A 17,150-nucleotide genomic window follows, 5' to 3' on the forward strand; every position below is an offset into this window, starting at 1 on the left:
CCGGTATCTGTCAGTTCAAACGCATCAAGTTGGGTCAAGTGATGAAGTGGTGACCCACTGAATCAGCCGGTGTACTTTCAAGGATGTATTGATCTTAGTTTGGAAACCAGGATAAGTTGGGGTAGGGGTTTTTTGCCTTTGTTTCTACAGGAGAGGAAAAGCTTTGGATACCATCAAAGCTGATCAAGATCTGATTTGAACAGGAGAAACCTCCTGATGAGGAGAAATGATAGGTCATCCATCAAGGTATTTCCCATGAGTTGTATGGAGACCTCTCTGAGTTCGAGGCCAGCCTGATCTACAAGAGCTAGTTCCAGGACAGCCTCCAAAGTCAGAGAAACCCTGTCTCGAAAAAACCAAAAAATAAAAAATAAAAATGTATAATTAAGTACAGCTTATAGATAATTACCTATAATAGTCAAAACTTAAAGTTAGGTTAGTTATGTTTTCTAGATATACAGAGATATATTTGAGATGGATAAATAGTCTTCCAACCTTTCAAAGAACTACAGAATATGACATTTAAAATGTTTTAAGGTTTTTCTTGACAATAAGACAACTGCTCCTGACAAGGAAAGAAGAAACTTGTTAATAGAGTTTGCTTTCAACATGGCAAGACTAGCCATTTGAGCAAGAAACTGCTCTTGCCTGGACTATTTGACTGTTGCTGTATAAACTGGACATGCAGGACCCACAGGAAAGCCACTGTTGAAACAAGATGGACATTGCTACAGGGCTCCTGCTTCATGGAAGAATCTGCCAGACATCCTGCAGGACACAGAAAAGTGACTGACAAACTGTCAATACAGGCAGACAGTTTAAGTTTTCCCACTTTGCTGAGGAGTCTGCCAGACACACTATGGTCTGTGGGCTGAAGATGGAATATTACAGGAGAACTTCAGGTGACTGACCAAGCAGTGAGTTGTCTCTGTCAATTCTAGAGTTTATACATTATCCTTCTGTGGTTTTTGATGGAGTTGAAGACAGATAGTGATGGCTATAGTTTTCCTTAGTTATGAGTTAGACTCAAAAACATAGGATAGATGATAGAATACTTTCTTTACATCTTGATAAATGTTAGCCGGGCGTTGGTGGCGCACGCCTTTAATCCCAGCACTTGGGAGGCAGAGGCATGTGGATCTCTGTGAGTTCGAGGCCAGCCTGGTCTACAAGAGCTAGTTCCAGGACAGCCTCCAAAGCCACAGAGAAACCCTGTCTCGAAAAACAAAAAAAAAAAAAAAAAAAAAAAATCTTGATAAATGTTAATGGACTAAATATTGTAACTATAGTTTTTACTTGATAATTGTTTTGTTATATATACTTTGACTATGTTAAAGTTAAAACCTTTTTATTTAGACAGAAAAGAGATGATGGGAGAAGTCTTCTGTACATGTTTCTCTTGTTAGTTGATGAATAAAACAGTTTTGGCCAATAGGGAAACAAGATGGGTGGGACTAGGAGATTAGGAGGATTCTGGGTGAGTTGCCATGTGATCCTGGGAGGAGAGGATGCATGAGTCTGGCGTTCTTAGTAAGACCTTGTATAAATACATATATATGTAGTTATGGGTTAATACCAAAGACAGAACTAGCCAATAAGAAGGCCTAGATGTTGGCCAGCAGCATTGTAACTAACAGAGTCTCTGTGTGTTCTCTGGGGTTGATGCAGCCCTGAGACCAGAATGGAGGGAGGAGTTATTGTTACATGTCTGTAACTCTAGCTCCAAGGGATTCAATGCTGTCTTCTGGCCTCCTTGACCACCTGTATGCATGTGCACACACACACACACACACAAATAACTACAGACCTTGTGGGACCTGGGACTCAGAAGTTAGGAACAGTAACAACTGGGCCCTCAGCCTTTTTCCAACCTCAGGACTAGTTAGTTTGTCTTCTCTTGGTGATAAACACATGACAAACACCAAAACCAAAACAACTTGGGGAGGAAAGGGTTTATTTTTTCTTTGGTGTCAGGGCAGGAACAGAGGCAAGAGCCATGGAGAAACATTGTTGGTTGGGCTTGCTCCCAGGCTCAAGTTGGAATACCTTTTTTATTCTTCTTGCTCAGCAGTGGTAGCACCCATGATGGGCGGGACCCCCCACATCAAGAAAAATCAAAAGATATGGACATTTCCTCAAACGAGGTTCCCTTTTCCCGGGTGACTGGTTTGTGTGGGGAGCTGACAAACAGTAATCCGCACAGGTCTCTTTCTTCCATGCTGTGGAAGGACGGAGGCATCCATGCCAGTCACCAAAATTCAGGCACCAAGCCAAGAAGTCCCTGGGTGGTGGTGGCATGCGCCTTTAACCCTAGCAGTAGGGAGGCAGAGGCGGAAGCATCCCTGAGTTCAAGACCAGCCTGGTCAACAGAATGAGTTTCAAGACAGTCAGGGTGGTGGTGGCGGTGACGAACACCTTTAATCCTAGCACTTGTGAGGCAGAGGAAGGTAGATCTCTGAGTTTGAGGTCAGCAGCCAAGGCTACAGAGAGAAACCCTATGAGGGGAAAAAGAGAGAGAGAGAGAGAGAGAGAGAGAGAGAGAGAGAGAGAGAGAGAGAGAGAGAGAGAGAGAGAGAGAGAGAGAGAGAGAGGAGAGAGAGAGGAGAGAGAGAGAGAGGAGAGAGAGAGAGGAGAGAGAAAGGGAGGGAGGGAGGGAGGGAGGGAGGGAGGGAGGACAGCTAGGCCACAGAGAGAAACCCTGTCTGGGGGTGGGGATGGTGGGAGAACCTGGCTCCAGGTCAAATCTCACTATCAAGATCCAGACCTCGCCGGGCGTTGGTGGCGCACACCTTTAATCACAGCACTCGGGAGGCAGAGGCAGGCGGATCTCTGTGAGTTCGAGACCAGCCTGGACTACCAAGTGAGTTCCAGGACAGCCTCCAAAGCCACAGAGAAACCCTGTCTCAAAAAACCAAAAAAAAAAAAAAAAAAAAAAAAAAAAAAGATCGAGACCTCAAGTCAAAGACTGACTCAGGTCCATGACATCATCAGTTGTTTCCTTCTGGTGGCTTCCAAGAACAAGGGTCCAGAGGCAGTAGAGGGTGAATGGCCTCATCTAGTCTGTGGGCCAGGCTTCTCCTGCATTGTGAGCCTATTGTATTTTAATTATGTATTAAGTTTTACATTTGTGTTATGTCTATGCCACAGGACAGGTATGGAGGTCATAGAATAATCTGCAGTAATTGGTTCTCTCCTCCCACCATGAGCCCTCAGGGCTAATCTATCAAGCCTTTTCCCACTCAACCATTTCATCTTTATACATGAGGTCTTATGTAGCCCAGGCTAGCCTTGAATCCCTTACCTTCTTGCTTCTATCTCCTGCAGGCATATAATATTATACCAGGCTTTCCGAGGAGCCAGGGACATTATTTCCTGTATGCTGAGTAAGCACTCTCTACCATCTGAGCCACAACACTGCCCAGGAATCAACCTTTAACCCTTACATTGGGTGCTAAGAGAAGGTCCTTGCACTTTAGCAATAGTGATAGACACCTATAATCTTGGAGGCTGAGGAGCGCCTAGAGGTTAAGGTCAGCCAAGTTCATAGTAAGATCATCTTAAGAAAAAGTAAAAAAAAAAAAGAAAGAAAGAAAAAACATGCTGTTGCAGATCTGCCTCAGACGTTAGGAACATTGTTGGAATAGGGTATGGCGCACAGATCTTTAATCCTAGCACAAACTGATAAATCAGGTTTCTTGGGTGGGAAATGGTGGTACATGCCTTTAATCCCAGCACTCGGGAGGCAGAGGCAGGTGGATCTCTGTGAATTTGAGGCCAGCCTGGTCTACAGATCGAGTTCCAGGACAGCCAAGCTACACAGTGAGACTTTGTCTCAAAACAAATGGATAAATCAGGTTTCTCTCCCCCCTGCCTTCAATGTAGTGGATTAACCCCAGGGCCTCGTCCCTGCTAGACCAGTGCTGTATATGTGTGTCACCCCCAACTGTAGAGGTGAAACACACTCTTCCCCGGGGACCTGAGTGTACCCATGCCGCAGAGCCCATGTGGAGAGCAGAGGACAACGCTGAGAAATCCCCACGGGTCCTGGGTATCAAGCCCAGATCGTCAGGCTAGCACACGGCAACCTCCTTATCCCAGGTGCTCCACACAGCACTTGCTTTTAGACTGCCCTGTTGCTTTTCCCCTTGTTTCTGCCTTCACATCTGTCAGGACAACTGTCACAGCTCAGCCCAGGGCACAGAGGATCCAAGCCAAGGGCTGGTTCTAAAGCCCTTTGCACCGAGGTGAGTGTAGAACACTCACTGAGAGAAAGATTCAGGCATACTCCTTTAATCCCAGCACTCAGGAGGCAGGAGCAGGCAGATCTCTGTCTACACAGTAAGGTCCTGTCACAAACAAACAAATGAAAAAGAACACTGCTATTGTAGAGGACCTGGGTTCGGTTCCCAGTAGCTACATGGTTGCTCACAACCACCCGTAACTCCAGCAAACATTATACAATACACACATGACCATAGTTCTCAATTCTCAGTTCACAATATGAAACTGGAACTCCAGAGGGCGCCCTCTTCTGGCCTCTGTAGTCATTGTGCCTGTGCCCCCCCCCCAGTCACATAATAAACAACACGTATACAAAAAGAAATCCCATCCCACAATCCTTAAAGCAGTCTAGCCCTACCTGAACTGTGTGTTGTCAGGTGACCTACTCAGAGAAAACTGCAGACATCCCATGCTGCCTATTAGCCTCTGTAAGGTGACAGTGAGACCTGTCTGCTCCTAGTGGGGCCAATCTACTTCAGAGAGATGAATGGGCATCAGAGAAACACCATGTGGAACTGCTCTTTATGGCAAATGACAGCCATATGGGCAAAGGAACTGCCCCTGCCTCAACTGCTGACAGCATACTGCCCAAATTAGACCAGCAGGACACGAAAGACAGTGACTCCCCAACTTTGCTAAGACAAGGTGAGACAGTCCTTCAAAATTCCCTGCTTCTCAGAAAAGTCTTGTCAGATATATGAGGCCTGTAGGCCAAAGGTGACTGTCCAGGAAGCCAGATATTCCTGTTGTTAGGCAACATTTTACCTTTCTGGGGTCTTTGACAAAATGGAAGACTGGATAGTCATAGTAATAGTTAAAGTTTTCCTTAGTTATCATAAAAGGTAAATTAGGTATAAAACTTTGCCGGGCGTTGGTGGCGCACACCTTTAATCACAGCACTCGGGAGGCAGAGGCAGGCGGATCTCTGTGAGTTCAAGACCAGCCTGGTCTACCGAGCGAGTTCCAGGACAGCCTCCAAAGCCACAGGGAAACCCTGTCTTGAAAAACAAACAAACAAACAAAAAACAAAACAAACAAACAAAAAAAACACTTTAGAGTTACAAAGATAAAACAGATAATAGAATATTTTCTCAAATACAAATGAACTAGACATTGTAATTATAATTCTTACTTGATACTTGTTTTGTTGTATATAATACTATGCTAAAGTTAAAAACCTCCCTTTTTAATTAGACAAAAAGGGAGAAATGTGGAATATTCCTTTACACTGTATGAATATATATTATTGTGATTGGTTTAATAAAGAAGTTGAGTGACCATAGCTGAATAAAGTTAGGTGGAAGAGCCAAACTGAGACCGAGGGAGGAGAAGGGTGGAGTCAGCGGAGTGGCCAGGAGATGCAGAGAGAAGCCGAGAAAAGGTACCAAGCCACATGACAAAGCACAGATAAGAAATACAGGTTAATTTCAATGTAAGAATCAGCTAGCAACAAGCCTTAGCTATTTACAATTAACAGAAGCCTAGTGGTTCTTTTTTTTTTTGGATCTGCTGGTGGGACTGAAATTTTCACCTAGGAGCCTCTGACTAGACCCGAGAAGCCAGCAAGCTTGGCTGTGGTGATCTGCATGATAACAGCCTGCCAGGCTTGTAGTAAGTAGAATTGCTAGGGAAGGTCGGGTGTGGCTTTGTTGGAGGACTTGTGTCACTGAGGGCTTGTAGCTTAAGACATAAGCTCTCAGCTCCTGCTCTCGCACCAAGCCCCCTGCCATGATGATCATGAACTCTAACCCTCTGAAATGAAGCTTCAAATAAGCTGCCAAAATAACCAAGACAGCTGGCATATCTACTGCTCATGCCACGGTGAAGAGAGGGAAGGCACCGCTTCTGCAGAGGCCAGAGGACGGTGTCAGACACTCCCGGGACTGGAGATCTACAGGCAGCTGTGAGCACATGGGTGTGAGGAACAGAACTCTGCTTCTTCCTAAGGCTAGCAAGTGCTCTTAGGCAGTGAGACATCTCTCCAGCCCCTGTCAGTAATTTTTCACTAAACAATCCTAGTACATTAGGTCATCTCATTTAAACCCAATTATATCCCATGGTTGTTTCAATGAGAATAACCCAAAGGCTCACAGATGTGAATACTTAGTCACCAGGGAGTGGCACTATCTGAAAGGATCAGGAAGCGTGGCCTTGGTGGAGGAAGTGTGTCACCAGGGGTGGGCGCTGAGGTTTCAAAAGCTCATGCCAAGACCAGAGTTTCTCTCTTGGCCTGTTGACCAGGGTATGGCTCTCAAGTGCCATGTGCCCATACTCCCTGACATGACGAGAATGGGCTAACGTCGGAAACCACATGCAAACTCCGAAGTAAATGCTTCGTTCCATATGTTGCCTTGGTCATGGCTCTCTTCACAGCAAAGGAACAGTGACTAAGACAGATCCTGTAGGTGAGCATCAATCTACCCCATCTCCTTCACCCCATGGACAGCTTCTGGCCTGGCTAGAGTGATTTTTTTTTTTTTTTTTTTTTTGGTTTTACAAGACAGGGTTTCTCTGTATTGTTTTGGAGGCTGTCGGTCCAGCCCGGCCTCCAACTCTCAGAGATCCGCCTGTCTCTGCCTCCCGAGTGCTGGGCTAGAGTGATGTTCTTTTCTGTCAGGTTTTTTACAGCTCTGACATTAAATCTTACTAAATCATCTAACAGTATAAGAAAGACTACAAAACTGTTCTGATAAGAGCATTTTTTTAATGCCGAGACACAGACATACCACAGAAGGGGTCACAGGTAAGAAAGAGCCTGGCAAATAAAAACTGAAAGTAGGTTTATGAGTCCTTAATTTTAAGTAAGCCTCAGGCAAAAAGCCCAGTGTGGGTCCAACAGTCCTCAAGTGTTTTGGAAACCGGCACTTCACCACCCGTTCTCTTTACTGGTGTTCCTGTAGCACAGTTGAAAGACCACTGACCACGCTGGGACTCAGGCAACAGTCCCCCAAAGCAAGTTCTCACTTCCTCTGCACCGTGGTGAATGAGGGCATCTGGATGGGCTGGATGGGGTGCACAGGCTGGAACACGGGCTTCTTCCTCACGTCCGAGTGCGCCTTCACTGTGGGGAGCAGCTGGTTCCGCTTGATCATCTGCAGGGCCAGCTGAGTGTTGCCTAGAAAAACACTACCCATTAAAGAAAACCAAGCACACAACACTACCAGTGCACAGACCAGCCTGCCAGAACCCTGAGGAGGAGGCCAAGGAGTTCTGCTCTGCAGCCCTGCCGGTGCACCATGACAAAGAGCCCCTGCTGAGGCCACACATCCTCAACTAACAGATGGTAGTGTGGTGGAGTGACGTTTCCTCTTGTGCTAGCGTTTAAACACAAAAAAACCCTGCACATGTTTACTTCTCAACTCCATCCCTAGGCCAGCAACAAAGTTCCCCAAGGGTTCTAAGGCCCAGCCCAGGCAGACAACTCGTTATAATACAGGTAGGCTGTACAAAGGAGAGGTTCAAGGGATTCAGGACCACAAAGTCTTAGCTTTCAGTGCTAGGCACTTAATGTTTTTTCAGCTATAAAAACAGAAGGAAGGCCAGTTGTGGCGGCCTTTAATCCCAGCACTCGGGAGGCAGAGGCAGGCGGATCTCTGTGAGTTCAAGACCAGCCTGGTCTACAAGAGTTAGTTCCAGGACAGAGAACTCCAAAGCCACAGAGAAACCCTGTCTCAAAAAAACCAAAAAAAAAAAAAAAAAAAAAAAAACCCCAAACAAAAACAAAAAAACAGAAAAATGGCTTAGAGGTTAAGAGTACTGGTTTTTCATTCAGAGGATCCAGGTTTGATTCCCAAATGATTGGCTGAGAGGCAGAGAGGCAGGCAGATTTAGAAGTTTGAGGCCAGCCTGGTCCACACAGTCAGTTCCAGATTAGCCAGGCCAACATGGTGAGACCCTGCTTCAAAAACCAAAAGAATAAAAATAACCAACCAACCAAAACAAAAAGATGCTGCTTTGTGCAACTCCAAGTAGTCAGCATTGTGACTCATGTTCTCAAGAGTCAAGTCAGCTGCCCAAGAAAAACTTAATGTTCAGGGACTAATTCTGATGGTCAGAAGTTAGAACTGCATTTTCTTTATTTTTATTTTTATTTTTTGTTTTTTCGAGACAGGGTTTCTCTGTAGCTTTGGAGGCTGTCCTGGAACTCACTTTGTAGACCAAGCTGGCCTCGAACTCACAGAGATCCGCCTGCCTCTGCCTCCCAAGTGCTGGGATTAAAGGCGTGCGCCACCAACGCCCGGCTAGAACTGCATTTTCAGACTAAAGGGAGCATGAATTTGTGGGCAGGAATCCGTATGACATCAGAGCCATGCTAGCATTGTTGTGTGTGTGTGCCTATGTGCGTGTGTGGGGATGGAGGTCAGAGGACAACTTTGTAACTCAAGCTCAGGTAACCAGGAGCAAATGCCTTTATAGTCCCACCACTTGGGAGGTAGGTGGATCTCTGTAAATTCGAGGCTAGCCTGGTCTACAGAGCTAGTTCCAGGACAGTCAGGGCCACTACACAAGACACCCTGTCTCGAAAAACCACAAATGAAACCAACCAAACAACAACAAAAGAAAGAAGGCAAGCAGGCAAGAAGGAAAACCAGATGGGTCATGCTCTCAAGGACTGTGAGGCTTTAAACAGAACTGTTGGGGCTATACCAGGCTGGATCACAAGACCCTCCTGCCTCTGCCTCTCAACATGCCTGGTCCTGAGTTTGAGTTTGAAGGGAAACAGCAGATAGCAGAAGCCAGGAGCACTTTAAATGGCAGCCCCTAATGAGAGTCACTCACCATTCTGCAGTTCAAGGTAGACCGCCAGCAGGATGGCTTCAGGTGGCACCTCTTTAGGATGGATCATCGAAGCCGCCTTTGCTCAAGAGAGAAGACACCATGAATCAAAGTCCTCAGTGACTCAGTGCTCATGTTCACAGAACCCCAAGGCTATCTTCCAGCTGCCTTTGCTTTTCTCAGAAACAGCGTCTCATACTATTACCCAGAATAGCCTCACACTCAGTGTCCAGGCTTGGCTATCTATGGCAAATGAGGGTGACAGGACTGAACACACATGGTGATCTTCTACCTCATTCTCTGAGTACAGGGTATAGGAATATGCCTCCTCACCCAACACCACCCTCATTCATTTATTTTTGGTTTTTCAAGACAGGGTTTCTCTGTAGCTTTGGAGTCTGTTCTGGCCTTGAACTCACAGAGATCCACTTGCCTCTGTCTCACAAGTGCTGGAATTAAAGGTGTACACCACCACCACTCAGCTAACAAGTGCTCTTAACAGGTGAGCCATCATTGGGCATGGTGCTGTACCCTTTAATCCCAGCACTTTGGAGGCAGACGCAGGTGTCATCTGAGTTTGAGGCCAGCCTGGTCTACAGAGTGAGGGCTGGCTACGCAGAGAAACCCTGTTTCATAAAACCAAGTAACAAAAACAAGACCAACAAACAAACAAAAGTTGAACCATCTCTCCAGTCCCTAATTTTTAAAAATCTCTTGTATATGAGGGGATGCATGAGTGCCACATGTAACATGTGGGGGTCAGAGGACAACTTGCACCAGCTGCTGTCATCATGTGGTTCTTTTTTTTTTTTTTTTTTTTTGGTTTTATGAGACAGGGTTTCTCTGTTTTGGAGGCTGTCGGTCCAGGCTGGTCTCGAACTCACAGAGATCCGCCTGCCTCTGCCTTCCGAGTGCTGGGATTAAAGGCGTGCGCCACCAATGCCCGGCCACCATGTGATTCTTGGGGAACTGAACTCAGGCCATGAGGCTTTTCAGCAGTGACTTTATTATGTGAATCATCCTACCGGTCCTGTTTTCCTGCTTCTAACTTTCCACACTGTTTATGCAAGTGAGAGTAGGTATGGGTACTCAGAGGCCAGATCTAATATCTTCAGGCACCCAGAGTTGGAGTCACAGGTGATTGACAGCCACCTAACATGGGTGATGGGAACTGAACTTAGGTGTTGCAGAGGTTAACTGTTGAGCTACCTCTGCAGCTCCATGAATTTTACTTTTTTTTTTCCAAGACGGGGTTTCTCTGTATAGTTTTGGAGCCTGTCCTGGAACTCACTGCGTAGATTAGGCTGGCCTCGAACTCACAGAGATCCATCCACCTGCCTCTGCCTCCCGAGTGCTGGGATTGGTGGCGCAGGCCTTTAATCCCAGCACTCGGGAGGCAGAGGCAGGCGGATCTCTGTGAGTTCGAGACCAGCCTGGACTACCAAGCGAGTTCCAGGACAGCCTCCAAAGCCACAGAGAACCCCTGCCTCGAAAAAACCCAATAAATAAATAAATAAAGAAAGAAAGAAAGAAAGAAAGAAAGGCGTGTGCCACCAACACCCGGCAGAATTTTACTTTTTTTTTTTTTTTGGTTTTTCGAGACAGGGTTTCTCTGTGGCTTTGGAGGCTGTCCTAGAACTAGTTCTTGTAGACCAGGCTGGACTCGAACTCACAGAGATCTACCTGCCTCTGCCTCCCAAGTGCTGGGATTAAAGGCGTGCGCCACCAACGCCCGGCCCGGAATTTTACTTTTTATCTTACCTTTATTCTTTTTTTTTTTGGTTTTGCCTCCCCCAAAATACAGGAGGCAACAGCAGGGAGATGACAAGTTTGATGTTTGCCTTGGTTACAAAGCAAGCCACTGCCACAACAAACATACCATGCGTTTTCTTTCTCTTTTTTTTCTGAGGCAGGGTTTCTCTGTGTAGCCCTGGCTGTCCTGGAACTCACTCTGTAGACCAGGCTGGCCACCAAGTAACAGATCACCTGCCTCTGATTTTCCCTTCCCCAGGATTAAAGGTGTGCAGCACTGCGTGCTTTCCTAAGTGAAGCAATTACTGACTTAAAAGTTGCCCCTGGAGCCAGGCGTTGGTGGCACACGCCTTTAATCCCAGCACTCGGGAGGCAGAGGCAGGTGGATCTCTGTGAGTTCGAGGCCAGCCTGGTCTACAAAGTGAGTTCCAGGACAACCTCCAAAGCCACAGAGAAACCCTGTCTCGAAAAACCAAAAAAAAAAAAAAAAAAAAGTTGCCCCTGAATGTGGCTCAGTCCCACAGCTCTCCAGTAGTCTCCTGGTTTTACTAAGGAGGAGTCTGGGTGACTAAGACGGTAGGTGCGTTTGCTGTGTCTCTTCCCGGGAGTCTGTCCGCAGGTGCTCTCTGCTGCCTCACTGCTTCGCTTCTTTAACCAAACTAGGAAAATGATCTTGTGTAAATACTTGTTTTTTCCCTTCAGCTTTTTGAGGCAAGGTCTCACACTATAGCCCTGGCTATAGCATTTCTCTGTGTGTAGTCCTGGCTGTTCTGGAAGTCTCTCTGTAGACCAGGATGGCCTCAGAATTCACAGAGATCCTCCTGCTTCTGTCTCCTGAGTGCTGGGATAAAGGCGTGTGCCACCACTGTCCTGCAGAGCCCATGCTCTGCAGACATGCCCCATGATCTCATGTCACAAATGTCTATCAGGTAGGTCTAAAACGGAAAGTTCTATACTCTCAGGCCTAGTTTTATGTGGGGAAGAGCATCACTACACCACTTTGTGTTGAGATGGGGGATGTTGTGATGGATCAGTTTGTAAAGGAAATAACTCCCTCTAGTTGCCCCCACAATGTAAAACCTTTTTTAAAGTTCTGTGATTTCAGTGGCTAATAAACACACGTGATTTTCTATTGTTCTTGGCATTAACCACAACCTATAGTTTTTCTAATCTAAGAATTGAAGACAACTTTCTGAGACTTAAGAGTATTGGCTGCTTGCTCAGAATGGGGGGTAGGGTTTACTTTGGAAGCATCAGCCCAGAGACCTTTCTGCCTCTCCAAATCATTGTTCTGCCCTCCTAGACAGGGTGGGCCTCCCAATTAACAAAGGCCCTGCCACTGGATTAAGCAAAGAACAGAGACCAAAGCAGGACTGACCTCATCTGTCTCTTCTTGCATGCAGCCACCTGCAGTACGAAAACCTGAGCTGACTGTGCACACTAGCTATAGGTCAGAGGCCCTGCTGGTTACCGGGGCCGGGGCATCAGAAGGGCTGGAGAACACAGCCCAGCCCATCGCTGAGAACACAACACTCTCACCTCTCGTAGCTCACAGCTCACGAGTATGCTCAGCTTCTGGAGGTTCCCTGGAGAGCTCAACATTGATTTTCTGCTTTGCACTACAAGAGCTGACACTATGGTGACTATAGCTCAGGCATGGTTATTTTCCATGATATAGCCCCATCACTTTTAGACATATAAAGGTCATTTACATAAGCAGTGTCTGGAGGCTGTGGTATCTTCTAAGAGTCCAATCAATTTCAGTGTCAGTCTCCCCAACAACATGGGCGAACACAGTCATGTTCTTTTCTTGTGTTTTGCTTTGCTCTTTCTTTCTTCTTTTTTTTTAAAGACAGGCTGTCTTAGGGTTTCTATTGCTGTGATAAACACCATGAGCAAAGTCAGTCTGGGGAGGAAAGGGTTTATTTCCACTTACAGCTTATAATCCATCATCCAGGGAAGTCAAGATAGGAACTCAGGCAGGCAGGAACCTGGAGGCAGGAGCTGATGCAGAGGCCATGGAGAGCGCTGCTCACTGGCTCGCTCCCTATGGTTTGCTCAGCCTCTGTCTTGCAGCACCCTCCCCCACCCATCACCAATTAAGAAAAATGCACCAGCCGGCAGCGGTGGTGGCAGCAGTGGTGAAAGCTTTTTTAATCCCAACAGGTGGATCTCTGAGTTTCAAGGACAGCCTGGCCTACAGGGCAAATTCCAGGATAGCCAAGGCTACACAGAGAAACCCTGTCTCAAAAAACAAGCAGAATGCACTATAGACGTGCCTATAGGCCAATTTAAGGAGGCATTTTCTCAACTGAAGAGTCCCTCTTCCCAATGACTCTATAGCTTTTATAAAGCTGATATAACACTAGTCAGAGCACAGGGTCTTCCTACATAGCCCAGGGTGGCCTGGAACTCTCTTTGTAGGTCAGGCTGGCCTTGAACTCACAGAGATCCACCTGTCTCTACCTCCAGAATGCTGGAAGTAAAGGTGTGTCCCACCATACCCCCAAGAATATTTTAGCCCTGGGAAAATATTGACTATAACCGTCAAATAAAGTCCTGAACCCCCCAAACTCAGGTCCTTGAATGGCTAGTGTGCAAGAGCGCTGACCTCTCCATGGCCTCTTACCTGGTGCAAACACTTCCGGGCTTTGTCATACTCACTCCTCAGGCAGTACGCACTGCCCAGGTTGAAGAGCATCACAGTCCGGGCAGAGTTGACAGAACTGGGGTAGCACTGAGGGGCCCGCTTGCCAGCTGAGGAGAAAGCGTAGACAGTAATGAAGGGGGCGGTGCAGAGGACAGGGAGCACCACTCCACCGCTGAGCACATGGTGGAGCACCACTCCACGCTGAGCACTTGGAACAAAGCACTACTCCTCAGGCTGACAGATACACGAAGGACACAGAGATGCAGGGGCTAAATCTTTGGGATGCAGGCCAGGCTACTTAAGGATTTACAAAACTTCTTACTTACAGGATTCCATCGCTTCATTTTCACCCTTGTCTGATCCTACAAATACATGAAAATAAATCTGAGGGCAGGACAACAGCACATCTTCTAAACACCTAAGTTTCTTACCAAGTAGGAACATATGGTAGTACTTGCTTTGGTGTTGTGGAGGCTTTGTTAAAAGTGTCAGGGTGCAACCTCACCACCACCCCACGTGAGCTAGCCATGAAGAGAGGGGACTACATGGCCTCAGACTGAAAACTGAAAACCACACCTCCATTCCCTCTCACACAGAGGAATCAGTTCAAAGGAAAAAAAAGTAGTGTCAGAACCCAACCAAATGAATCCTCTTAAGCAAGGTGAGCTGGCACAAATGTCTGTCATCCTAGACTGAAAAGGTTCAGCCAGGCCGCAGGATGGCATGAGCTCAGGAGTTAGAAGCCAGCCTGGGCAAACAGTGAGATGATGTCTCTTTAAAAAAAAGGGGTGGGGTGGGGGTGGGGGTGGGGAGAGGAAAGGAAGGAAGGAAGGAAGGAGGGAGGGAGGGAAGGAAGAAGGAAGGAAGGAAGGAAGAAGGAGGGAATGGAAGGGAAGGGAAGAATCCTAACATTATCAGCCTCTGAGTGAGAATTTAGGCCATTGTGAAAATCAGTTCCCAGGCTTAATTAGCAGACAATTACTACATAGTAAGAACGGCCATAGACATGGAGAGCTGACTTCAAACTTCCTTCCCTTCACAACCATGCCCTCTGGTCTCCTACATATCTTGAATTACAACAGGAAGGAAGTGGCAACAATGACTAGTTCTGATCAAATGTGTCCTCATTAACCTTGGTCCTGCTCATTTGAAGAGATCCCTAAGGAGACATCAGTGACATTCTCTGGGTTCAAGTGTGTAATGGCATCGGATATTCTGTCAAGGGAGATGAGGGCTTCTGCAGCATATAAATGGCCCAGAAACCTGAAACAAAAAGGCAGATTTCAGCCTGAAGAACAAATCATCACAGATGCATAGTGTACAAGAATACTGGGCCTGGCATTCCCACATTACAAGTCCTTGCCCTGAAAGCTAAGCTTACTTTAGGTCGTTCTAAGCCAGCCAGAGATCATCAGTGGGTAAAACCACTTGCCACCACATCTTATGTCCTAAACAGAATCCCTAGGGGCCTGGTGCTGGGAGTAGAGAGCTGACTCTTGCAAGGTGTTCTCTGAACGCCACATGCATACCACAGCAGGTGCCTTGCCAAACCTCCATTTGTACAAATACCAAAAATAAACAAATGAACAGGTGATGCAAAAAACAAAAACAAAACAAAACCCCCCCAAAACCCAAGAACAAAAACACAGGAGGGGCTGGAGAGATGGCTCCAATGTTACAGCTGTCAGCTCCAGTTCCAGGACATTCAACACCCTTTTCTGGCCTCCACAGACACTGCACACATGTGGTGTATGGATCTACACGCAGACACCCATACACACGAAGTAAAAATACGCAAGTCTCAGAGCCCCCTCCCCAAAAAAACCCACTGCAGATTAAAAAAACATTGAAAATGCTGTAAGGAGAGAACAAGCAAAGCTATTCTGTAAGCTTCATAAGAGCACCATGGAAGGCTTCCATGGTGCCACTCTGTGGGTCCCTGTCTCCTGTCCCTTCCTGGAGTACACATCCAAGTGGCAGAAACAGCAGGGGATACTGGCTCCAAAAGGTGGAATGTGAGCGGACTCTTTAGAGCTGTCCTCTATCTCCACAGAGTGTGGCACATGTACCGTGTGTGGCTCCTACAAAGCTACAGTCACACATAACCTAATAATTAAATTCACCCCCCCAAAAACCCACACCATAAGCCAGGCAGGGTGGAGGGCACCTTTAATCCTAGCATGGGAGGGTAAGAAGCCAGGCCACCCAGGGCTGCACAGTGAAGTCCTGCCTAAAAGTAAATAAAACATGACATGGTGAAAAACAAAGAAAAACCAAAACCAAAAACACGCTGGGCGTTGGTGGCGCTAATCCCAGCACTCAGGAGGCAGAGGCAGGCGGATCTCTATGAGTTCAAGGCCAGCCTGGTCTATAGAGCAAGTGCCAGGATAGGCTCCTAAGTTATACAGAGAAACCTGTCTCGAAAAAAACAAAAATCCCAACATGAGACGATCTTCCCTGTGTCACAGACTTCTCATCCTCTTGTCACCCTGCCACTCCACTGCTGGCATTAATATGCACAAGTGACACGCTATACGGATGCTGCACCTGAACCCAGGGCTTCATGCATTTGAGGCAAGCACACTATCAATCTAGGCACCTTTGTGGCACGTTTTATACTTCTTTCTTGTTTTGTTTTTCAAGATATGGCCCTGGTTGGCTTTGAACCTAAAGCAATTAATCCTCCTGCCTCAACTCCTGAGTTCTGGGATTAAAGTTATGAGCTACCATTGCCTGCCTGTCCTTCCTTCTTCCCTCCCTTTCTTAACTTGAGACAGGGTCTAAGTAGTTCAGGCTAGCCTTGAACTCGATCTGTGTCAGAGACTGGCTCCGAAGTCCTGGGATAACAGTCATACACCATCATGCGCATGCGCTTTCCTCAGCAACACACATCCCGCTGGAGTCAAATCAAGCCATGTAAAGGAAACAGTTGTGAGTGCAGTAAGTCACACTTACTTCAGAGAGCCGGACAGCTTGGGCTGCTGAAGGAGCTGGTCTGCATGACTCAAAGCCACGAGGTTATCCCCTAAGGCCAGAGCCACGTAAGCACTACAGGCAAGGATGGAGCATCTACAACAGAAACGAGAGGCAAGAATCTGAGTCACGGGTGGGTGGCATCTTGGCTCAACACAAAATGACTAACCCTGAAACAAGCAACAAGGACCGAGCAGGTTGTATCTATATACTTAGGAATGCATGCACACACTTAGCAGAAAAAAGTTCATGTGTTTTCGTCTGTGATTTTCCAGACCCCTTGAACAAGGATGTCAGTTTGGAGGTCTGGTTAATCTATGGGCCTCTAGTAGTGGATCAGTATTCATTCCTAGTACAGAAATGGACTTTGGGAGCCCACTCCACATAGAGGGATACTCTCTCAGCCTAGACACACGGAGGGTCTAGGCCCTGCTCCAAATGATATAACAGACTCTGAAGATTTCCCCCCATGGAAGTCCCCACCCTCCCTAGGGAGCAGAAAGGGGATGGGATAGGGTTTCCAAATAAATTTTCTGCTTTTTTCTTTTTTTGAGACAGGGCTTCTCTGTAGTTTAGGAGCCTGTCCTGGCACTTGCTCTGTAGACCAGGCTGGCCTCAAACTCAGAGATCTGCCTGCCTCTGCCTCCAGAGCGGTGGGATTAAAGGCACGTGCCACCATCACCTGGCTTCTATTATTGCCTGAGATTATAATTACATT

The 17,150-nt window shown here is 46.8% G+C and overlaps 1 protein-coding gene across 5 annotated transcripts in view; it reads right to left on the bottom strand.

Moving 5' to 3' along the window:
* Positions 1 to 6,965: 6,965 nt before the first annotated feature.
* Positions 6,966 to 17,150, bottom strand: part of Cnot10 (CCR4-NOT transcription complex subunit 10) — a 50,222-nt gene continuing 40,037 nt past the window's right edge. For all 5 annotated transcript variants that reach the window (XM_013117069.3, XM_005075027.4, XM_040739635.1 and 2 more), the window contains 6 exons: positions 16,415 to 16,528; positions 14,592 to 14,722; positions 13,786 to 13,821; positions 13,439 to 13,566; positions 9,061 to 9,136; positions 6,966 to 7,396 (listed from right to left, as the gene is read on the bottom strand). In XM_013117069.3, coding sequence (XP_012972523.1) covers positions 7,242 to 7,396; positions 9,061 to 9,136; positions 13,439 to 13,566; positions 13,786 to 13,821; positions 14,592 to 14,722; positions 16,415 to 16,528 — 640 coding nt within the window. In that variant the 3' untranslated portion in view covers positions 6,966 to 7,241. The remainder of the gene's footprint in view (positions 7,397 to 9,060; positions 9,137 to 13,438; positions 13,567 to 13,785; positions 13,822 to 14,591; positions 14,723 to 16,414; positions 16,529 to 17,150) is intronic.

This window comes from Mesocricetus auratus, unplaced genomic scaffold (assembly GCF_017639785.1).
Source record: "Mesocricetus auratus isolate SY011 unplaced genomic scaffold, BCM_Maur_2.0 Super-Scaffold_100691, whole genome shotgun sequence".
NCBI lineage: Eukaryota > Metazoa > Chordata > Mammalia > Rodentia > Cricetidae > Mesocricetus > Mesocricetus auratus.